This window comes from Podarcis cretensis (assembly GCF_951804945.1).
Source record: "Podarcis cretensis genome assembly, chromosome: 3".
Lineage (NCBI taxonomy): Eukaryota > Metazoa > Chordata > Lepidosauria > Squamata > Lacertidae > Podarcis > Podarcis cretensis.
This window is the reverse complement of record NC_137172.1, coordinates 29,528,625-29,554,511: the sequence shown is the minus strand read 5'-3', so window position 1 is coordinate 29,554,511 and position 25,887 is coordinate 29,528,625. Positions and strand designations below refer to the sequence as shown.

General features: G+C 39.1%; 1 protein-coding gene across 1 annotated transcript in view; it reads right to left on the bottom strand.

The window, feature by feature from the left end:
- SPATA17 (spermatogenesis associated 17) overlaps positions 1–25,887 on the bottom strand; it is a 73,750-nt gene that overhangs the window by 36,538 nt on the left and 11,325 nt on the right. Inside the window, 1 exon segment of the mRNA XM_079968934.1 lies at positions 10,419–10,542. Coding sequence (XP_079825060.1) covers positions 10,419–10,542 — 124 coding nt within the window.

Genomic DNA, 25,887 nt, shown 5'->3' with positions numbered 1-25,887 from the left:
ACTGCACTCATATTTTACATGATGGTGGTATAGAATTACTGTTATAAATAAATAAATCACTTGGGGGTTTTATGTATGTGTATGTAGAGTTTTGTTTGATTTTCACATTTCTTCCTGCAGAGAACCTTTCCCATGTTATTTGCCATAGAACACCTGTAAAGCTCATCGAAATGCGTTGTAGATTCAAACAAGACATTCTTGGGTGATATCCAATGTTAGAATAGACCCTCTGAAATCGATGGACATAATTGACTCAGGTTTCATTGAGTAAGAATACTAGCCTGAATTTGACTTGGTTGGATATCACTCATTGGTACACCAACTGTTGTATGCTCTGAATTATTGACACAGAACCACAAATATATCCTGAATGCTGGATGCCGTCCCAGGAACTGCATGCACAGCACTGCTTCTGTACATTCAGTTTTCAATACAGCGGGGGATGCTGCTTCCATGTGGTTCTTCATATGGCACTACAAGCACACCCAAAAACCTGCATCTACACATGCCACCTCAATGGGTTGGGAGAGCTGTGGGATGTGTAAGTCATCTAATCAGCGCAAAGAAAAATTTAAAAAAGGATTATTGATATGTTGTTCCAAAAGAGCCATTTTAGAACAAGCGTATCGGCCTGTTGAAACAAGATTTATGCAGGTAGCATAATTATCTTTTTAACTGTTAAGCACTGTTGAATAAGAGAAATGAAGAAAGCGTTAGAACTGAGCTGAAGCAGATGTAGAGTCAATGTTTATATTGTTGCATCTGCTGCTGATTTCTGGCTCCTAGGGAAACTTAAGAGTCCAGCTTCTCATAATGTATTAACCTCTTGGGAGTGAGAGGATTGAGTGCTCCTCAATTAGCTGTAATGCATTTTTCATTAGTGTGTCCCACAGGAAAATTCAAACTCTTAGTGTCAAAAAGTTAAGCAAGCTTTTATTTATCTATATCTATATATTGCTGTTCAAATGTATAGAAGACTCCTATATGCAGAGAGATAATTGGACTGGAAGATTGGCTGTTTATTGAATGGTAAGGGCATAAATTTGTTAGCTTTTAATTAAGGGGGAAATGCTCCAACTTTTGGATCATTTTCTCTTTTCCGGCCTCTTTTTGAGTCCTATGATACCCTTTTTGCGATTGGCTGACCAGAACTCTATGCTACATTCTAAAAATAGTTGTAGATTTGTATATAATTCTGGCCGTTTTATTTTCAGTCCATTTCCTAATAACCTAGATATAGCAAGGAATTTGCCTTCTTTACTGCTGCCACAAACTGCACTGATGCTTTCATTGAATGACATAAAGTACTTTCTTCTTGGGTTAGTCATTACCAGTTGACACACCATCAATGTATATACTAAATCAGGAGTATTTTGTCTCAATGTGCATCGGTTTGCTTACACTCAACCTAATTACCCATTTTATTGTCCATTCATGAAGTTTAGAGAAGTCCTTTTGGAGCCCTTCTTGGGTTTCCACCATCATCTGGCAGTTGTGGATATCTCATTGTTCACACTTGACTCCAGATAATGAACTAATAATTTAAACAGTGCCAGTCCCACTACAGATTCTCCTGTTTACTTTGCACCACTGTGAAAAACTGTCTATTTAATCCTAGTCTGTCTATTTAATCTATTTTCTGTTCTTTAACTAACTGCCAATCCATCAAAGTGCCAATCCTCATATATAATGACTGTTAACGTTGCTCAGCAGACTCTGGTTAGTGGCATTGTCAAAAGGTATTTAGAAGACTGAGTAAAAGTGTCAATCGGACAATTTCTATCACTAAATGCTAAGTGAAATTCTCAAAGAACTCCAGAAGGTTTATGAGGCAGGGATTTCCTTTGCAAAAGCCATGCTCATTCTTCATCAGCAAAGCTTGTTCTTCTATATTTAAGAAACCTAGCTTTATATTTCTATTTCTGTACATTCATTTCCAAGTTCTATCCTGTTACCACCTGAATATCATGAAACACTTAGGTCATCATCCTTAAAAAATCTCTGGGAAAAATCACCCCAAACAAGATACTTCCCTACTCATATCCTCTACCTGTGCAAAACTGATTAAATAATTGTTTAACGGTGATCTTATTGTGCAGTTCATATTCTGCCCAGAAAAGTTGGGGTTTGGGTTAAAAATAAGTATATTTTTTAAAAAGCAACAAGAATACAGGATGATAATAGGCAAACTGGTTTCTTCTAAGTGATCCTTGGCTTTAACCTGTATTTACTTTCACCTCCCACACAGCTACAAAGGTATATACAGTAGTAGTGGTATGGTGTCTTGCCAACACTGGTGTTAATGTTTTGAGACATGACCAGCCAAAATATGGCAGCCTTTGCTCACGTTTAATTCAATGGGAGAGTTATTCTGCTGAAACCAGTAAGACTTAAAAGTACTCAACAGTAGCTGGATGTTACCCTTGTTTATACTGCATTAGCAGAGCAATCATCATGCTCCATCCTCAGCTCCTATTCTGCAGAACAGTAAACTGAATAGTTTTATCTGAACATATAAAAACATGTATAAATGAACAGACCTATGCGTTCCTCTGTAAATATCCCCCCTTTGGTTTAATCTATGGTGACAATACATAACCAGTTTCCTTGCCATCCGCCCATCTCTGCTCCCCAACCCCATCCATCCATATAGAAAAAGAGTTGGGCATAAACCGACTGGCGTTTATGCTCTCAAAAACCCCAGGGTCATTCCCAACATCCTGTTCGTTCATTTTCATCACCCAGTATAACCAGTTAGAAAGTCATCAGTGTTACTTTAGCAGGGTATCCAATGCTAAAGTGTGCTTTCCAGCTTTATTTCTAAATAGTACTATAGGTTATTCCCAACCCCAACCCCCTTTCAAATCACATCTAGTCTATGGAGAGCATGACACATTTTTCTGTATCCATGTTCTTCGCAAGCGTCTCTCGCAAGGGCCTCTGTCAAAGCTGGCTTTCTGGGACTTCATTTTCAGGAACAATTTTCTGAAGTGACAAACACTATAGGGAAATCTGTGCTAACTGTTAAAAAACCTACAACTGAGTTATTTGCAGTACTGTCATGCTAACTTCCAACTCAATAAGACCCAAGAAACCTCTGGGGGAGACTCTGCTAATAGCTTCTTACTGACCTCCTTGCAATACGCCCTTCTGCTGAATAGTGGCCCAGTGGTGAATATGGCAAATGAGGTGTGAAAGCTCTCTCTCTCTCTCTCTCTCTCTCTCTGTGTGTGTGTGTGTGTGTGTGTGTGTGTGTGTTTTAAGGCTATGATTCTGACTTGCTGTAAAAAGGAAAACTGAGCTCCACAAACTTTCTCTGCTCTCTTGCCCTGGAATTCTTTTCTTCATCAGGCCTTCCACCAGGGAAACCCATGCATGACCCAGAAGTATTATTAATTTTGCCAGATCCCAAGCATAGGAGTGCATGTGCCATTTGTTACCCAGCCACCCTTAGCATTACATTAATATTTTGAATCATTTTCATTTCTAACAATGTATCATTTTGCTTTCTTCATATAATTTTTAATCTTGGTAATTGAAAATGGCATGCAGAGGGCAAAGAGAAAGGTTTTGCTAGGAAGGATCAAGTTTGTGAATTATATAAATATCACATTTTTAAAAAAAACAAAACCTGGTATTTTTTTCTACATTGAGCAGTCATCCACAATTTTCTTTTGATAATAATCCAGTGTCATCACTTAAGGTGAATTGCTACTGTTGCATTATTTTTTTTACAGATTCCTGCTGTCAGATACACCATCTACAAATGGTATCAGGCACCCACCTAAAACAGTTTTCCAAACTACAAGTAATCCCTTTCCAATGCTTTTGAAATCAATCCCCAAATTAAAATGCTCCCTGTAGATTAACTCCTGCCAATAGCTCTGCAGCTGCATTCTGGACCCTTATTTTCTCAACTATGTTCAAGCGTAGTTGCACATTGTTGTTGTTGTTTAGTCGTGTCCGACTCTTTGTTACCCCATGGACCAGAGCACGACAGGCACTCCTGTCTTCCACTGCCTCCCGCAGTTTGGTCAGACTCATGTTTGTAGTTGCACATACAATGCACTGATAAAATCTAGTTGAAAACTTACCAAGGCATGTATAATGGTGGTTAGACCTCACAAATCCAGGAAGGGTGCAGTTGGTATATATAGTGAATTTGGAAGAAAGACAGAGTTCAACCTGAGATTCAAGATCAATGTTGGGCACACAGGTAACCCCAAAAGGCAAACAATATTACTCTGTCCAAAATGGGTAAGTCGTCAACGACATTGCATGACAGCCTGATCCCTAGATCCTTCCCTTGCAAAGCACTAGCGTTTTCCTTAAAACTTTTTGTGTGCATGTAATCTATTCTACTTTCTTTGTTAAACACACAGAGACGGAGAAACAGAGAGCGCATTTCTTGAAAAAAGAAACCATAAATGTAGAAGCATGAAGGAGAGGTGTGAAAGAAATATTTGCTGGAAACGGAATTGCTGAATCAACACTGACCAATGCACTTCATCATAATTATCAGAACATACTACTGCCAGGGGATTTATAAAAATCCCACTCAGCAAATAATTGCCCTGCTGTTAGGAGATAGTCAAGAGTGTTAACACACTGTCACAGTCCAGCATTTAGTAAGATATTCAACATTCAATTACTCTTGTGGGAAACTGAAAAGAAACATGATATTTTTCCAGGTACTGCAGTTAATGCTTCCTTAAGAATTCCAGTGAACATTCCTGGTAATGTCCAGACGGAGGGGAGAGCTCTGGTGGCCTCTCTCTCTGTCAAGAGGTGAAAGAATGATTTGGAAATTTAAATATGCATACACATACTTTGAAAATATTGCAAAAATAAAGAAGTGAATGATTCCATACAGTGTAATCTCTTTGTTAAAAATAATACCAATTTCTTTTAACTGCAATCAGATGTATATATGCATTTTGAAACGGCATAACCAAGGATCTATTATAGATTAGCCTCAAAGAAAAAAGTTCATACTTCACTGTAGAATTTCTAAATATTATTCAAAGATTTAAAGAACCCACAAAGGAGAGCCTTTTGTTAAGATTTTGCCTTCTAGAACTTCAGTGTAGCTGTGAGTTGCAAGGAAGGCTGACACCTGCATCAGATTTCTAATTCACACACTCAATTCACGTACTTGGACCTAAGTCCCAAGTCAGTTGTCTTAGAATTGTGGTGTGTCAACATCCTAAATTCAAAAGGTTTGGCTTAACTGGGTTGAGATGTAGATGGAAAACTGATTTCTTATGTGCAAGAATCTTGCAGTGTGAAAAGTCCTCTTGAATTTAATAATAATTTTGCTTGAACAAGAGGCAGGAAACGCTAACTTATAATCTGCAAGTCTGTATGTATACAGTATCTGTGATGTTTTACTTATTCATTGATGAAATGCTGTAACTGAGGTCCAGCATTATTCCTAAAGTATCTCCATTTTAGCTAGGCATTTATATATCTCCATTTGTTTAATAACTAATTTAGCAGTGTTCATTTTAAATTATTAAACTAAGCCTTTAATATGACTCATTCACTGGAACTCCTTGCTCTGGGATTTCCCCTTACTTTATGGACTCACCACTTGTTCTTTCTCCCAAAAGCGAATGACAGTGCTTTCAAGACACCAAGTTTTATGGGAGCTTGATGCTAACAGGACAATCGGGTAGTATTCAGTCAAAGCAGATTGGACCAGGCCTTTGGACAGCTCTAAGAGTTGTCAAGACAACTGCAGAAGTTCTTGTCTCTAAAGGGATTTATAGCCAACTGAAGCCTCATGTAGGCTAACTAGAGTTGGTTTGTGGTAGGTGCCATCTCTCTGAAAGAGCTGGCTGGGTGGTCCTCTTATTTTGCAGATAGTGGTCTTCCAGGGGGCTCAGCCATTAATATCTTAGGACCAAGTTATCTCAAGGAGTACCCCTCTCTGTATTGTTGGTCCTTTGATTTAAGAATCCTGCAAAGATCAGGCTTTCTCAATGATGGCACCCCAACTGTGGAAATATCCTTCCCCCATAATGTGGCTGGTGCTGACACTTACAGTTTTTAGTGCCAGCTGGAAACCTATCTTTTTCACCAAGACTTTGGGGATAGTGTGTGATGCATGCAGGCATCCAGAGAGACCTGGATTGTCTAAAATGGGACAGATGACGTGAGCTGCCTATTGTCATGCTAGTGTTAATAGGGAATTTTTAAATCTGACTTTATGCTGACTTTATGGTATATTTTTATTATTGTGATCCATCCTGGAATTGTTTGGGGATGAGAGGTAGGAAATAAATTTTACAAACAAAATAAATAAATCATCTGAAAAAGAGTTATGGTGGCAGGGCTGTGTCATCTGGCCAGGTAAAGGTAAAGGGACCCCTGACCATTAGGTCCAGTCGTGGATGACTCTGGGGTTGCGGTGCTCATCTCGCTTTACTGGCTGAGGGAGCCGGCGTACAGCTTCTGGGTCATGAGGCTAGCGTGACTAAGCTGCTTCTGGCGAACCAGAGCAGCACACAGAAATGCTGTTTACCTTCCCGCTGGAGCGGTCCCTTTTTATCTACTTGCACTTTGACATGCTTTGAACTGCTAGGTTGGCAGGAGCAGGGACCAAGCAACGGGAGCTCACCCCTGCGCGGGGATTCAAACCACCGACCTTCTGATCGGCAAGCCCTAGGATCTGTGGTTTAGCCCACAGTGCTAGCCATGTCCCCCCCCCCAAAGCAAGTGTTTCTTCCCTGGAGGACATTGCCCGAAAACTGCACTGATCATGACACAAAACCAAGATTTTAAGCAATCTTTAATGTAAAGTATGGGGACACAGGTGGCGCTGTGGGTTAAAGCCTCAGCGCCTAGGGCTTGCCGATCGAAAGGTCGGCGGTTCGAATCCCTGCGGCGGGGTGCGCTCCCGCTGCTCGGTCCCAGCGCCTGCCAACCTAGCAGTTCGAAAGCACCTCCGGGTGCAAGTAGATAAATAGGGACCGCTTACCAGCGGGAAGGTAAACGGCGTTTCCGTGTGCGGCTCTGGCTCGCCAGAGCAGCGATGTCACGCTGGCCACGTGACCCGGAAGTGTCTCCGGACAGCGCTGGCCCCTGGCCTCTTAAGTGAGATGGGCGCACAACCCCAGAGTCTGTCAAGACTGGCCCGTACGGGCAGGGGTACCTTTACCTTTAATGTAAAGTATTATGTTTTAAATGGATCTTCTCCATGCAGTAGACTTCTTTCCTTTATCTTATATCTGACTATGATGAAAGTATTTTTTTTCTACGTTCTGTTTGGCTATTATTAAAAACTAACTCACTGCACACAATATGGACAGCTAAAGCCAGATCACGGACCGCTACTCGCCATTTTCTCTCAAATTCTCCAGCGAATTTATTTATCTGAAGGAAATATGCTATAGCACAAGATTTAGAACTATCTTCAAAATTGGTAAGATTTTGCTCCATACCGTAAAACTGTACCACCAAGTTGCATTTCAAGGACAATGTCATCATTATTTTTATTGAGTTGTTTAAAAAGCAGAAAACAGTGTGGGCACATCATCTTTGTCTGCAGATCCCGAAAAGCCACAGCAGCCAACACTGCTACAACGGACTACTTAGCTCTTTTTGAATCAATAATATAAGCCTGAGGCATTACATGCCGAGCCAAAATAGAAATAAACACATGCAAATTAATAATACTGCAAATATCATCGCTTTACAAACCAAAACACCAGAGACAGCAGGCCAAGCTGCAATAGAAGCCATTTACCATGGCATACTAACTAAAAAAAATTAATTTTATAATTCCACTACTGATTTTAATGCTACCATTTGTTGTTTTAGCCAAATTACTGATGAATGCAAGCTCTGTCATAGCAAGTCGCTTTTAAGAGGAGGAAGAGGATGTTAGTAGCTATTTTGGTGCAATAATATGAGAGGCAGAAAACAGGTATATTTATAGTTCTTGTCACTTGAAGATTCAAAATCTTCCAAAACACAGGAACAATATATGTAATAATTTGGTTGGCTTTCACTGTTTCAGCACATTCTTCTTTTTCTTGCTGAAGTTGAGCGACAAAATTACATTTTAAAAATACATACACAAGGAGACACACATTGCTTAAGTTCATATTTTAAGCCACTCTGGGAAGGGTTACAATGTAGAATTGTTATTATAAAAATTAACCACTGTCAATTGTAGTGTGTCTTACAAATATTAAATGATGATAAAAGTTTCCTGCTCTGCTCTTACTGATTTGTCTTACAGATAGAAAAGATGTTCAGCATAAAAAACTACAATGATGTTGTTCGGTCTTTGTAAAAGCTTTGTGCTGGCACTACAAACCTGAGAAAGAATAACACGAAGAAAAGCAGGCACCATTTAAAGAAATAAAATAAGGATTCCATGGCTTTCTCTGAAAAGCAAACTCAAAATTCCCTCTTTAAAATCTCAGTCTCAACAGAAATGTTATGAATACGAAAATTGGATAGATCTTAACACTATCTCAGTGTATTTCTAACTGTAGTACGCAGTTGGATCTCTTCCACAAGGCAACCAGTAGGTGGAGCAGATAACATAATTTATGACTTGAAAACACTGGCATAGATTCTATGGCAAGTTTCTTCATAATTATAGGGATGATGAAGAAAGAATTTTCTTCAAACAAAGGAAGGCTTAGATGTGTTAGGTGTTACTTGACTAGTTATTGAAACCACCAATAAACGAAGAACGTTGATTAAAAGCTCAATATTTCATAAGGATAAAGTTTTAGAGCTTGTCATTTATTTCTCCAGGCATTGTCTTCTAGCAACCTCAGTTTTAATCAAAATACAGTTCCAATTCTATTTTTAACTTCTTTGTATGCTAAGTTTATACCAGCATTAGACACCCTGAGAAGGTAATATATAAGGATGCAACAAATCTGTATATTTTAATGTGTGTGTGTGTGTATAATTTGCATATTTGCATTAACCTGCTGCATATCGAATCACAGGGAATGTAAGATACACCGCAATTCTGCAATGACATTGGCGCATTTGGGGGCTGGGACCTGAAGTGCTAGTTCTTAAATTGTTAAGTAATATTTCAATAAGTGCATTACACTTCAGAGACAAGTGTGATTTTCACATGTTGCTACATATTGCACCATTTGATTAGCATGTTTGTAGATTGTCTTGAAATTATGAGGATGAGAAATCTTAAATTTCCAAATTAACCATAAATACCCCTACGCACTGTCTTCATTGAGATGCGGTTTGTCCACTCTTTGAAATATTTGGATGTATTTATATATCTAAATTAAAGTTTTAAACAATGAAAAGTCCTTTCCCAGAGAGATTTTTTTCTTTCAAGGAGCAGATGAATAATTCATTTTTAATAATATTGATTTACTAATTAGTCCTTTCTTCTGTTTCTTCACAAACAAACCTTGATTTCACTAAATTTACAATTAAAATAACTAATTTCCACTAATCAGTTCACTTTCCCATAATTAATTGCTATGCAGCTTAGGTAAACAAACTCCAACATTGCTTATTCATGATTGATGTGACACAAAAGAAGGGAGCTAAATTTTCTATGGCAAAATCTTATGCTGTTGTCTTCGATCCCTGATTGGAAGAAAGACACTTGTTAAGCAAAAAGTGAGCATGACTAAATAAAAAGTCTAATCATCAATAACAGATACCCATTTAAGACTGAAACAATTGTGCTTGCATTTCCAGTATGGATGTTCATATAAATAAGCACTTATCGCAGGCAGGAAAAGACTTATTTGCACTGATGAACTTAAGCAGGGATTAAAGAGGGGAACATCTGTCATACCAAATAGCTCTTCAGAATTCCAGCAAACCTTCTAAGAAGAGTAAATAGATCTGTTGGAATATATTCAAGAGTACTGTCTACAAGAAGGTAATCAAGGTAAATTTGCTGACCCAAGAAGATCACTCTGGAAAGTTTTTTGTTGTTTTTTTAAACAGATAATCTATTCTTAACCACCTATTTTGAAACATAGTGGAGCAATGTAATTCTGATCAAAGCATTAGCTCAATTAAAACAGAAAAAATATGAAACCCCTCCTCAGCTTAATAACTGGTTAGTCCTTGACAAGTGAAACAACCACAACAATAAGCCAGTCAAAATGAGTTTTTAAAGTGAGGTTATGCCCTTTGTGTTGTGTTATCACAATGGCAGATCAAACTGCTGACTTGGACTCTTTCTGCCAGCCGCGCTGATGCCGCCTCTATGAAGCTGCTGTCGTGTCACGCAGCAGTCATGGTACCTGCTTTCGCCTATAGAAATGCACTAAATTGAACTCGAAGTAGTGTCTTTGTGATATCTTTTCAACAAGTCATGTCCCATTCAGCCTGCTAGTTTATCTCTGTCAAGCTAGGGGCCTCAGTGGTTTGCATGAGCTGTCAGGGACAGGTACACCAACCTGCACAGTGCTAAGGAGGTAATGCATCTTTTGGGCGAGGTAATCCTTTTTCCTTTTTTCTCTTTCGAGGGCTTTTTTCTGTTCCTCTTTCTCCTTCATCTCTGCAAACTCTTCCAGTTCTTTCCTGCATGAAAACATTTAAATGATTACTGGGCCAATGTAAAAAGGCATCAGTGCTTTAAAAAGTCTTTCCCAGCCCATCTTCCCTAGTGATGATATGCTGGCATCGTCCACTGTTTACTGAAATCGACAACATCAGGACTGGCTACATTCAGCAATGCCTGGCTAGTACTGTTAGAACAAAGGAATTCAAGAGACATTCAGCCAATGCACTAAGATTCTCAACCATTCTGGGAGATCCAGCTTCATGTAAACAAGAGTTTAAAGATTCATAGGTAAACTATTATGTATCCTTGTATCTATGTTTTTAGAACAAAATCAGCTTACAAATTGTTTAGAAATGACTGGTTTTAGTTTTAATAATAACATTAAAATAATTATTTGTACCCCATCCATCTGACTGGGTTGCCCCAGCCACTTTGGGAGGCTTCCAACAGAATATAAAAAACCAAGATACATCAGACATCAAAAGCTTCCCAATACAGAGCTGTGAAACTTAAGCTTCCCTAAACACGGCATGATATTTTAATGTTGGGGCAGGAGTTAAAGATAAAGGAATAAACTTCTCCATATTGTACCGGAGCATGAAGGAAACGTGTAGTTGGTTATGCGAGTTAGATGCCACATGAAAATTTGTAGCCTCCCTAGAATAGATATTTATGGATGACTGTGTAGTGCCATGCTTAGTTAGACCAATGGTCTTTCTAAGTTCAACATTCTGCTTACTAACAGAGCTCAGTAAGCATGGGGAGGTTGTAAATAAGGAACTATCCTGTGTTTTTGCTGTTGAATAAGCATTTGTCTCCCTTTCTGAGTCACAAGGTTACAGGTATAAAGAGACTGACAGAGAGGGTCCTATAGAGATTGCTCATTACTGCATATTTATTGGGAAAGGGGCCATGCACCAGTGGTATATCTCAGGTGACAGAAGTGGAAACTCCTCCCCAATGGACCTGGGACCAGGAGGGTACGTGTACTAGCAAATTCATAAATGCAGGGTCCCTGCATAATAGTCACAGCTATGCCCCCTCACAACCAGACCTCCTCACAGCCATGTCCCTTTCCAAGTTTATACAACCTTGTAAGATTATACAGCAATAATAATTAGGGAGGCATTGCAACAATTAGTGCAGTTCTCTATGTGTTGCCTTTCAGCTAGATCTACTATTTTCTGTGCATGTACATGGGTATATGATTTGGAGTGCTCCAATATATTATTTTGGAGTGAATTGAGTTGTGTTTTCCCTGAAGTTCCATTGTCTGTAGCAGAACTTTAACATCAGTTTTTTGAAAGTGAAGCAGCCTGTGTTTTTATATGGAATACACAGAACAACTCATTGATGTTGTTCTTGCGCATCTGACACCAGAGTGTCCCTACAAGTCAATCCTCAGTGGTTGACTCACCTCCTTCAACTCGGATTGGCTCAAATCAACAGAAAGGGTGAAAATACTTTTTGGCTAAAATCTCCCCTTTTATTCTGACTGGTTGGCTCCAGGATGCTGGAGGCAAGGACACTGGGGGGACCCTGCTTCAGAAATAGTAATGTGTATTTGACCTCCACACAACCCCAGACCATTATCCTTCTGCCTTGGACTTCTGCTTCTAGTCTGAGTACCGGTAGATAGTGTTGGGTTACATGAACAAATGGTCTGATTCAGTATTAAGACACAGAAGATTAAGTAATTAGTTAAGAGAACTCTTGCAGGAATTTTCTACCCTGTGAATTTGTTTCTATGATTTTTCTAATAAATTACTAATCCTATTGCCAATTATTGAACCCTTAAAACATTTCATAGATAAAATGTGATTGCATAATATATTTATAACAACGCATTACAGTATCACCCTCACTAACATATACCCAGAGTAGAAGTTAGCTTGATTAACATTTGTTGTTATTGGTATTAAGAAACACTAATTCAAATTAACCTTGTGTGTGAAAGACATAAATTTTGTTCAGCGATGTATGTAGATTTAATAAATGTTAATTAGGTAAGTTCTGACCTTTTTCTGGGCATCTTATGTAAAATACAGCACTGAAAATAATTCAGTTCCTGTAGGGTAAATATTTATAATACTTCAACATATTCCATATCAATTAAATATCAGGGAGTGCAATCCACAGCACAGTAAAGTTAATAGCAAAACTCCCATTGATTTTAATGGCACTGGTTTGGATGCATGTAATTAAATATTACAATTAATTCAAAGACCCCCATGTAGATACAAAGGGCACATGCAGGGCACTTTTGCATGCATTCAAGGGGTACACCGATTGCCTACCTATAAATGGGAAGCTTCAATACATATGAAAAAATCCCCAATACATATGTGAAGGACCGTGCACGTGTTCTCAAAGAGGAGCTGGTGGCACTTAGACAAACCCAGGCAGCGTCCTGACCCAGGATGTTGGTCTTTGTCAGGCTGATGGCAAAGCCGAATCCCATACAGGTTTGGGCAAATTGGTTGGTGAGACTCTAGAGCTTCCTTGGAGTGCACAATCAAGGCTGCCTCATCTGCAAAGAACCTCTCTCAGATATGGACCCACCACACTTTTGTCTTGGTGTGCAGACGTGTCAGGTTAAATAGTCCCCCGCCACTCCTTGAATGGATGTAGACACCGTCTTCAGTCGAGCTGAAGACATAGGAGAGCAACAAGGAGAAGAATATGCCAAAGAGGCTCCATGTTCCTAATGCCAGGCTCAGTCAGGGATCTGCTGCTCTCTTTTGCCAAACACATAGCTGTGTTGTAGGTAGTTCCACTTTGCTTTGACGCTGTCTCTGGGGCAGTTCAGTAGAGCTTCTTTGACAGAATTGGAGAAGGATCTTGCTCATCACTAGTGAGTGATCTGTGTCACAGTTGGCACTGTGGTAGCTCCAGGTGACATGATCACAGTTCAGTGCCAATCACCTGGTGACAATCAAGTGCAGCCGGTGCCGGTGCCAGTGCCCCAACCTTGGACATCTCCATGACACTTGCTGTTTTGCCTTGGTAGAGAAGAAACTGTTCATGGTTCAGAGGCTGTGATATGAACACAGATCTAGCAGCTGTTGTCCATTCTTGTTCATCCTGCCAATACTAAAGGGGCCTATGAAGTTGCCCCACGTGTGATGATCATCTCCAACTCTAGCATTGAAATCTCCCAGGTGTTCGCAGGCTGGGCCCCTCCTGAGAGCCTGGTCTAGTGGGAGTGTAGACATTCAATATGTTAACTGGACTGGAGGTGGTTGAAAGGTGAGGGAAAGCAAGCATTCTGAGCCCTTGGTCAGCGGTTCTATTGCAGACAGAAGAGGGTTCCACACTGTGAAGCCTACACCGTGAGTATGTGGTTCTTCTGGATGCCCTCCTTGCCAGAAAAAGGTGTCACTCATCTCTTGGAGGCTGTCATTTGAAGCAAGTTTGGTCTCCTGTAGAGCAGCAAGGTCAATGCTGATCATTTTTAGCCCATGGTCAATGATGGCCCACAAGACACCATTCAACTACCTTAGAGACTCCACTCCAGATTTGTGTAGGGTTCATTCCTTAGCTTTTTCTTCTCCTGAAGATGTCCATGTGGTGTGGAACCACTTTTATCAGCAGAGTTTCCTTATCCAAAATTGGAGTTTCATCTAATTTGCTATGGGCCCTCAAGCTTCCCAGCTAGGACATGAACTGAAAACTAGGTTTATTCAGGCTTCCTACCCCTAGAATTCACCTCCAGAGTTATAAGTTCTTACAAGTTCTCTCTTTTACATCATCAGTTACTTACTACAGTACTGTGGTCTTGGCACAGTGGGAGTCTCCTGAAATAAAGGCTGAACGCAAGAAGCACTTTAAAGGTTTGCTTTGAAAAATAATCAGAGTTAAACCTGTGTGAAGTGTAGGACTGTGGATTTCATTGCATTACATAGCTATTCAGAAAACTATGATGATCATGCAACAATCAGTTGACTCTGTCCATCACAAAACCAGAGCATTTTCACTCCATTACAATTATAGATATTTTCAGTTTCTCGCTATCTATAAATATGTAGATATGGAACGTTTTGATGTTGTTTGTAATGCTACTGCATTCTATTACAATGGATGTATTTCCCCCCCTTTTTTATGATGTAACCCATGCTGAGATTGCTTGTTGATGAATGGCAGGATACAAAACAAATAAATAATATTTTCAGTATAATGGGTCATAACTTTTTAAAACATGCAATCTGGCAATATTTTTACCATAGATATAGAAAACTCTGTTACAAAAATCTATATGCTATGTCATTTTTTACTTTTCCATCAAAATATTAATCCATAACATGTAGAGTAAAATATTAAGTAAATCACACATGTTTTTCTTTCAAATGTACAAGGCAAAAGTAGAACAAAACAGAAATAAATTAAAGATAGGAGAAGATGTATTATTCTGTTTCAATCCCTGGAATGTTTTCTTTTTTCTTTTTGTTGCCTTTTACTGTTAAAGGCTTCTAATACAATATTTCATACAAGGTTACTTATGAAACATACTGACGTTTAAAAATCACCATGCTATGCTTTTGCAGCAGTGTAATTTTTTTCCAACATAAGATTAAATTGCAAAATAAATGAATTACTTAGAGTGGCATGGCCCCCATTTTGCCACACTTCTCTTGAAAATTGCTTATTAATATGAAAAAAGATGTTGGAAAATAGCCTGTTTTACTTTATGCATAGTGTTTGGAGGCCTCCAAGCCTGGAGACCTGGACTTGCTGTACATTTTAGATTGTATTGGCAAGCGGGTACACTGACCTTTCTGACCTGCATCTCAAGGCTATTATTAATCGCTAAGTAACCTGGTAAAGCCAAACAAATTTGTTTCCATTGAAAGGATCTCTATCTGTGTCTGAGAATTTGTGCCGTACCAAACCAACCTCATTAACTGTGTCCACTTTTGACAAAGAACTAGGACTTGAAGAGACTGGTGACCTTTCTTTGTCCTCAAGGAACAGATCTCAGAGCCGAGAAATGTGAGTAAATAAGCATTTTTACAATAACATTAATAAAAATATATAAACATACATTCTCAGATTTTTAAAAGCAATTACACCTGTCAACGTTAGTACATATGTTTCCTATTTAGTAATTACTCTTTTTTTATTGCAGATTTGTCTGGTCAGCCTCAGTATCTATGAACCGCAGAGAATAAAATGCCTACGAATGAATTTTTACAAGTTCTTCATTTCCATCCAACTTCTTGTCAACAATGGTAAAAGCTAGAATTGTCCAAAAACGAGTAAGTGCTGGACAACACAGAAGAAAAGCATTTACATACAAATATATATTCAATTTAATTAATTGAAACAATTTTGTTTCATCAATGAAACATCAATGAAACAATGAAACAATAAAACAATTTTGTTTCATCAATGAAAGTTGAGTATTATTATTTTGAATGGATGATTCACTATTAACTATAGTAATTTGGTAAAATTAAATTATATTTGTCAAAAAATGCAGAACTTGGCAGCAAATAATTTTATTATGAACAATCACTGCAGCATAAAGGCTATATCAGTAACAAGTATTTCCTTTCTTCTTTAATCTCCAATGCTAGTCCAATAACCGCCCTGGGAGTTATAGGGTGGTATTCAACTATATTTTACTCAGACTAGACCCACTGCAATTAATGGACCTAGTTTAGTCATTTTCAATCATTTCAATAGGTCTACTCTAAGTAAAACTTAGTTGAATATTACTCACAGAATTGAAGAGCAGATATAATTCTTTTTTATGTGAACAGGCAGCCTACATTTTTAGAGCTCATTTTCTTCACAATATATATCAATGCTAAACTGGCAACAGAGAAAAAGCTAAGATGGTATCTTTTGTTGAACTTGTAAGATGGTTTTTTTGTTGAACTTGTATCTTATATAATATTTAATGGAAACACTATAATTTATGTATATGAATGAATTATACGTATAAAAACATGATGTGGTTGTTAGACCCTAGTTCAACACTAGGTGGCTAGTGATCTAGAACAATGAATAGGTGGGAAGAGAGAGTTCTAAGCTCTCTAGCACACACCTATAGAAGGAAAAACAGGGTTTGAGTTGGGATGAGTGCAGGAATGTGATGAATGAGCACATTTTTAAGGACAATAGTTACAACAACAGCATTTCTTCCTCAAATGGGTTCACACAGAGTCCTACGTATAAGTAAGCAGTGATTCAAAGAGGCATATAAGTAGGAATCTAAGACTGAATAGGGAACCTAAAAACAAGGAACTATTTTAACAAAGAATTATATGTTATTTATGCCCTACTACAGTGCTGCCCCGCAAGACGAACGCCTCGCAAGACGGAAAACCCGCTAGCCGAAAGGGTTTTCTGTTTTGGAGGCGCTTCGCAAAACGAATTTCCCTATGGGCTTGCTTTGCAAGACAAAAATGTTTTGCGAGTTCCTGCGGGGTTTCCCTCCCCCTTTTCCTAAGCCCTAAGCCGCTTATCAGCTGATCCGCTAAAAGCCGCTAAACCGCTAATAGCGCTAATCCGCTAAGCTGTCAATGGGCTTGCTTCGCAAGACGAAAAAACCGCTATACGAAGAGCCTCACGGAACGGATTAATTTCGTCTTGCGAGGCACCACTGTATAACAGTGCCTCTAGAGTGGTACCAATTCCCAAGCAGAAGGCACCCCCAACTGTCTGCAGATTCTTAAGGGAAGTCCAATGATATCAGAAAATAAATGTATGTTCCCAGGTAGCAAGATCTGATAGGAATTAAGTATCATCCTGAACTGGTGCAAGCAAATTAGAGGGCAGTGAATATTCTAATTCAGTGCATCTAGTACAGTGGTACCTCGGGTTAAGTACTTAATTCATTCCGGAGGTCTGTTCTTAACCTGAAACTGTACTTAACCTGAAGCACCACTTTAGCTAATGGGGCCTCCCGCTGCTGCCACCACACGATTTCTGTTCTCATCCTGAAGCAAAGTTCTTACCCCGAGGTACTATTTCTGGGTTAGTGGAGTCTGTAACCTGAAGCGTCTGTAACCTGAAGCGTCTGTAACCCGAGGTACCACTGTATATGTTTCTGCAGTGGGTCTCTCATGGGCAGACATGCTTGGGACTCAAAGGTGAGGGAAGGAAAAAAAGGGAGACAGTCTCTACCAAAGGTTAGGCCCTGAAGGAAAATACTGAAGGAACAAAATGATCACTCCAGGTGAAAGCACATGCACATTTTCCTTTACTTTTCCTGAAAACTTTTAAATTAAATTGTTAAAAAAATACAAAAAAATTAATAAGAACCCCAAACCACTTTAAAATATAGCCATTAACATGCCCTGCATAATAAAAACAATAAAGGGAACCCTTTGAAAGAGAAACAATTACAAAGAAAATTAAACATAATGCTGATGAAATCATACAACATTAGCCCCACTGAGCAAGAAGTCCTTGTGTGGGCTTCCATTAGTGGGACCCTTTAACTGAATCTTTCCCCTAGACTTCAGTACAGTGGTACCTCTGGTTACAAATGTTTCTGGTTACAAACACTTCAGGTTACAAGCTCTGCTAACCCGGAAGTAGCTGCTCCCAGTTGCGAACTTTGCTCCAGGATGCGAACGGAAATCGCGCGCCAAAGACACGCGCACAGCGGGAGGCCCCATTAGCGAAAGCGCGCCTCAGGATAAGAACGGTTTCAGCTTAAGAACGGACCTCCGGAACAAATTAAGTTCGTAACCAGAGGTACCAGTGTATCACCCTCTTGAAATCACAATGCAGCAAAAATCAGTTGAATCTGAAGGGGGAATCAGGGCCCCATAATTTGACCATTCAGATTAAGGATGTTACATTTTTTTTTTTGTCAACCCAAATAAACGAATATTCCTTTATCCTATGAGTTATCATTCATAAGTGCTAAATTAATTGATTGAATTATGTAAATCTACATATGAATAAAAATTGGTTAGAAGAACGTGGCATACATTTTGGTTTCAGATGGCACCATCTTAGAAAAGCCCTTCAGCATGAGGATGAACGAGGAATTCCTCTTCTAAAATGTTGTCTGTCATGTAATCCTATATAAACTTGGCTTGGCTCTTCTTATGTTCCTACCCTATGCATAGGATATTAGTGAAGTTACAAAGAAAAATGAATATGTGAACCTGTGCCTGACATTCTGCCCCCAAATGCCCTACAAAATGGTAAAAGTCAGCAAAAGCGAGAACGAAGGCCTAATAAAGCTTTGGGAAAGTTGGAGAAAAAGGAATAGAATCTTTTTATGGTAAAATGCCACAATAATTTAAATCCTTTCACTAGTTAAATGCATTCATATTTTAGAAGTAATGCACTTAGGAACACTTGTCATCATGATTCAACTAAGATTATATGCAACAACTGTCTGAGACTGTGAATTTTTCACTTTTGGTTAGGTATTAAAAATAAAACTCATTCATGTGCCAAGGTAACTTATTGTTATTCTGAGTTTTCATTTATGCAGTGTGCAGTGGTGTTGGTTCCAGCTATGAGATGCAAATTTGGTTGACAGTGCTCCTTCTGTTTCTATAAATGTTAAAAATACATATATAATGTTTTCCTAGCACTTTAGTAGATGTCTTTAAATGATGATTACAGCCGTATTCAGACCGTAATGGTGATGCACTCAACACTAAGATCTTGCAGATTTATACTGACATACTTTCATTGAACTTGATCAAAATATTGCATTTTGTTTTGCATTTTAATAAGAAGTTTGTGATCTTGTGACTGTATAACTATAAATATGTAGCATTAAGGAAAGCAAAGGGCATTTCAGACAAATCAAAATAGTGTATAATTTGTATAGGAAAGGGTAGAGAGAACAGTCAAGATAGGGCATATTCACAGTAAAACATTAATAAAAACAAAATAAAACTGTAGTTTACTCTGATGGAGTCATCATATCAGGAGGGATACAGTATCAAACTAGTCTGTTGATCTCATGACCACATTTCCAACTCTCTATTCCAGGCATAGGAAAACTCCAGCCCTCCAGATGTTTGGGACTACAATTCCCACCATCCCTGACCACTGGTCCTGTTAGCTAGGGATGATGGGAATTGTAGTCCCAAACATCTGGAGGGCTGGAGTTTGCCTATGCCTGCTCTATTCTTTAGATCTACTAGAAAGGTAAAAATTATAGAGGTTTGCATATTTCATGCCAAGATAATCTATTGCTGGTCTTTATGATTTGGGATCTAAGTCATTGCTTCTTCCTTTCCTATAAAATTATTGCTGCGTTCAAATGAAGTATCCTAGCTTGTAGGCAAATCTAAGCTTTGTTCTGGGTTTAGCAATCCTGGTTTCACCAAAACGAATCACAATCCCCAACGCAGCCATGATGTTAAGCCAAGGACTGCACTTTGTTTTTCCCAAGCAGTGGTAGGGAAGCGTGAAATGGACACAACACACTCTTGCATGGTAAACTATGGTTTATGATTACCATGATGTCTCCACGTGGCCAATGAAGTGTAAAATTTGTTTCTGGCTATCAATTGGTTATTTGATTGTACCAATAATCTTCAGTAAAAGTTTTTTTACAACACATGTAGTAAGCATTTATTTATGTAAAAGTATTTTTAAAAAGATACCAATACACTTACATCAGCTCTCTGAGCCTCAAAGTCGATAAAAGAGCTTTCAACATGAATTGGCACTACATCAATTTCTGGGGATCACAGTCAGTAGTGCATCAGCAATGATTCCTCTGATTACTGCCTTCCTGCCCCAATATTTACTTTCACTAGCAGAGCTATGCTAAGTAGAGAGGAGATGAGACACAGGAGTCTACGAAAAACCACCAAGAAGTTATATGTACATTTAAGATGAGGGAGGGAGTGGAGTTACAATTAAATGAGGCTTCAGGAGTTTTACTGCAGAAAGATACAGTAGTTTTCTACTTACTCACTCTGAGAACCTCCCAAAATGTAACAAGGAGAGTGTGTATAAGCTTTGTGAGAAATAACACTATGGTAGGGTTGCCATGTTTCAAAATATGGGCCAGAATTGTTGAGCTTGTTTGGCAAAATTGCCAAAAGGACCACACACACAAAAATTGATCTATTTTTAAGGAAAATCGCCAAAAACAACACTACCAACATAGGTTGCCACATGTCCGGATTTTTCTGGACATTTCAGCAATTTCCGTCAGACACTGCTTCCAACTGCAGTATTCCAGCTATGCCTGGGAATTTCTGGATGTATGGCAACACTATACTATGGCCATATTCTTTTTAAGTCAGGCGTGAAGAACCCTTGGCCCTCAGGATGTTGCTGAACTATAACTCCCATCAGCCCCCATAAAAAGTTAGAATTACTTAACCCAGTGTGTATAACTTTACACTTGATTGCACTGAATCACATTTAATGCCCATTCACCCAGTTTAGAGAGCTAGCTCCTTGCAAACTGTTCCTGTTCTTACACTTTCCCTTCTTCACTTAATGCCTTTTCCCTTTTAGAAGGGTCCAGTGAAGTCTCATAGTCCAAACCCTATAAAAAAACTAAAACCAAGCCAGAATAAAACAGATAACATGTCCTGGGGACAAACAAAAATGTGTGGGTACAACTAGCCACAGAACTGAAAGTGTGGGGTCCTCCAGATGTTTTGGACTACAATTCCCAACACCCCTGACTACTGACCATGCTGTCTGGGGCTGCTGGCAATTGTAGATCACAACATCGGGAGGGCACCACATTGGCTATCCCTGTTAACCGTATCAGTCAATTAGTCACCAGTAAATTCAGTTTGTCTCTAGAAAGAATAATTATAACACAATGATTAAAAAGCAAGATAAGGTACTGTTTTAATGGCCCACTACATTCCCCCCATCTAAAATCCCACCTAACATTTCATGCGTATGAAAGAAGAGTTACAAGTCTCTTAACATGAACAGAGCAAACACCCCTCTCCTCTGGTGTTTCTCTCCCAGATAATTTTACTTCCAATCTTGGTGCCTGGTTCTTTTACCCTGAACCGCAGATACCCTGTCAGATGCCTACAACTGCATAGAGCAGGAGTGATATAATTTAATCAATTACAACCCGAGAATTGTGTTTTCAAAAATCTCATTTATTAATATATAATCTTTAGGTAATCATATTTACCCTCCTAATTTATGGAATATTTATAATGCTATATGTGTCCTTGAAATAGGGACAGTATACTATGAAAAAGTGGCCCAGCTACTGGAGTTCATAAATTTTGTTCAGCTTTGGATGAGTTCAAAGAATTGCCATGTAAGAAAAGCCTTACAGAGGGAATTTATCTGATTATGGCAGTAATAATTACCCAGCTGTTTATTGCAGATAGAGAAATAATTCATGTAGGCAATAGGCCGTGGTGGCAATGACACTCCACATTTAGTAAATATGCAAACTGTTCACTTCTAATTAACCAAGCTAGAGGATGCCCTTATTAAATGTATAAACTAAAAGTGCCTTCCTGACAAGTGATGAATTGTTACATTGCACAAACTCTTGCCACAGAATTATTGGAGTGAACTTGGGGCTTAACTTCATTAAGAGATCTTGTGGGATAGTTAAATGAGGATGGACAGCATAACAAGGCCAGCCTGACAGCCAATGATATGTTAGAGCTTAATGAAATTGCACCTTTTCCTTCTTTTCTACTTACTTTACAGTTAAGATCCCACTTTAGATAAAATAGGAGACTGTGAAATCTGTTGCAGTTGAGACTATATAAAAGTGTGTGATACACACTGCGGCTCAGGTTTTAACAGCAGAATCAATCTACAGAAGATACTAAAGTCCATAAGTAACCTTAATAAAGGTAGTTCAGCAGCCAAAATGTCCCATAATTACTTTATCACTGCTCTGGAACAGCTTTAAGTTTCATCCCGGCTCTACGGTGAATTGTTCAATTAAAAAAAGTGGTACAATGAAATTAGTTGCCAAGTTTTTGAAGAAACAGATTCAAATTTGGCCAACACTTTAATTTTTGCCTGGAAGGTAATCGGCAGCCATATCAATGTAATATGCTGCCATTTACCTAATCCTGTTAAGAGGTAGGACACCATCTTCTCCCCAAAGGAAATCTCCAAACAGTGCTCAAAAGTAGTCACAGAGAGTTTGCACAATTAACTGATGTTCATGTTAAGAAAGACTAATTATGGTATCAGATCTTGATCAGATACAGAGAATTCCCATGTGTATTTTGGACTTGATAACTGTCAAGGAAAAGCTAGATTCTGCTAGCAGCAGACCTTGGTGTCTCAACTTTCAGTGGTGCCCTGTTTGACACCAAAATCTGGTGGGTGGGTGGGTGTCCCCTCAACCTCTCGCCTTCCGTTGGATGTCATAGTTGCAGTGCCTCAGAAGCTCCGTGTCCAGTGCAGCTGCACCAGTTGTGTTCCCCTAGATCCGCCTTTGATCCTACTCAGCAAATTGTTTCCCTATTATACATGGGAATTCACCCATCCTATGAATCACACACACACACAGTTTCAAATTACTTGCTTTCAGCAGAATATTTTTCTGTTCCAACTCCTCTTGCTCCATTAAAACTGCCTAGTCCTAAGAGCCGACAGGTTTCCTTTGGGCAGTCTAGTGAACTACTCATACTGTTTGTGCTCAGTTTCCAGAGTCCTCTTGAGGAACAGAATAGGGTGTGGAGACTTTTTGGCCCCATGGGACAGATCCTTATTAGGATCTGCATCAAGGGGCCAAATCTGGCAGATGGGCAGGACCCCCACCTGTCAATCACATGATATCATTATGTCATATGAAGGGGGAAACAGGCTTTTGCAATAACTTTCTTGTGAGTCACCCTGAATTTACTTACTAATAAAGATAGGATATAAATGGTCAAAATAAAATAAAGACATCTACAAGGGCATTAGGCAATATTTGTTTACAATGCTGCGATATGCTGGTCAGACCTACTGAAACACTCGGTTTTGTTCCCAAGCTGGACAAACCAACTCTCCTTACTGGAGGCATTATTAAACATTTGGTGGAATACTAAATCTGAGTAGTTAAGTTCCCGTTTGGATTTGAAATGAACATTTAACCCAGGCTCTTGGGTTTAAAAATGGGCTATTTTTATACCGATTATAGCTCTACAACATCTCCTAAATTTGAGACGGGACAGTGATCTGTCTCTGTCCAAACCTGTCCAAACTACTTCCTTTAGGATCAGAAAACTGAAGAACAATGCATTTATTACACAGGCAAACACAGGTTCCCAACACCATCTCTGCCAGATTCCTATAAAGGCTGGGGCTGCGTAAGTAGCACAGAAACAGCTGGTGGGATTAAAATGCTTGGCTCCCCCTATTCCATTGATTCTCCCCTGAAGATGTACCCTCCAGCTCTTTATCCCCCAATTGTGCTTATTCGAATCTCAGAGCTTGGCTGAGAAATGTAGGGTTAAAATGGCCAGGGTGGATTTGGAAGGAATAATGGCTTAGGCGCCCTATCCTGCCTAACTCTTTCTTGCTTTAGTGTTACAAGGCAAACACGGGGATCCCACATTTGTCTCATAGCTTGCAGTTCAAGCCAAAGGGTCGCCAGTTAAACCTATTTCAAATGAAGCTTAAAGCCATAAGCAATAGCAAAGGGCTTGTGGATAACAGTTCTAATGAATTCAATCTATTCCTGAAATTAGCTCATTTTCTCAGTTGATTGCATCCCACCTTTAATGCTGCAAAACATTAAGTAACAGATAAAGTCAATGTATATCTGAAACTAAAATTAGAAGAGAAACTCGGTGTATTGTAAGTTTCACCATTAACAGCATTATGATTTTTATTAACGCTGCCAATCTGTATCCCTGAGGCTAGTTTTTAATTTCATGATATCATTTTCTTGTTCATAACCTAGGGCAGTTTTTGCATATGGGGCTATAGGTTATAAGTGGACACATCTAGAAAATGCATACTCAGTCTTTAAATTAATCAAACCAATTTATCTTTGTAAGAGGAAGGCTGTGAAAACATAATCTTACATATGTGTTATATAAACATAAGGACAAAAGGGGCTATCCAGACACATATGGTGGTATTCAGCTAAGCTTTACTCCATGTAGATTCACTAACATTAATAAGCACAACTAGGGTAGATATATTAATTTCAATGGGTTGCCTCTGAGTAAAGCTTAGCTGAATACCACTCATAGAAGATTTTTGTTTCCAAGTACTGCTTGATTTGGTGTTATTGTTTTGTTTTTATGTTATGTACTTTGTTTTTATACTATAAACCACCCTGTAATCTTCGTATGAAGGGTAATATACAAATTAAATTTTTAAAAAATTCTGCTGCATTTTTACTACAGTATTTGTGTTTACAAGAATAACAAAAACGTGCACAAATGCCTTTTTTTGTAAATTTACAAGAACTAAGGATTGATGCATCTTGACTGGAGCTGTAACACGAATTATTTCTTCCACAGAAGATTATGATTTCCCTTTCTGAGTTGCTAAAAATGAAATAATCTGTCAAACAGGGCTGAAGCGATGGGAGAAGACTCATGATAGCAAAAATCACATCAAGTGAAATTGTCGTTTGTGAGCAATTCTCAGACTAGGGAACCTGCGGCCTTGAGGATGTTTGTGGATACCAACTCCCATCAGCCCCATTTAGAATGCCCAATGGTCAGTCATGATGGAAGCTGTTGTTGTTGGCATCAGTCTGTCTCGAGAGACAGTGGAGTGTGCCTCTGGGAATGAAGTCAAGCCACTGAGTTAGCAGGACTGAAGTGTCCTCTCTGCGGCACAAGCCTGGGACAAGTTGTATTCCAGCCACATCTGGAGGATCCCAGGTTCCCCACACCTATTTTAAAGGGATAGTGAAACTCTCTTGGTGTCTTGACCTACAGACCGTAAGGAAGCAGTGAGGCCCAAGGGACAGAATGTTCACTGCACCACTGGGTGATGGAGTTGAGTCTAACTCAAGGCTGGATGACTCTATAAACACGCTTAGTGCACATGGTGGACAGTGGTGGCAATATTCTCTTCTTAACCATCTCCAGCTCCTTGACCCCTGAGAGCCATTATCTGGTGCAGGCACTGGAAAACTATCATGACCTAGCAGCATGTGCCTTGTCTCAGCACCCATTCCACCAGAATTAGGGCCCACATACATGTTGCAACTGCGGTCTTAAGCCTCTAGCACTACTTCATTATTCTACAGACTTGTTAATATAGAAAGTCCAGAGTATTTTTCTCCTGAGCAGATGGAAAGAGATACATTCTGTGTTGTATGCATTTCAGCTTTGGGCTCACTCCAGTGGATTCAGTAGAATCATAACTGCATGCATACTGGTATAAACGAGATCATAATTTGCACCACATGCTTAGGTAAGAGAAAGAAGAAGACTACTTTATATATTGGATAATGGAGGCGA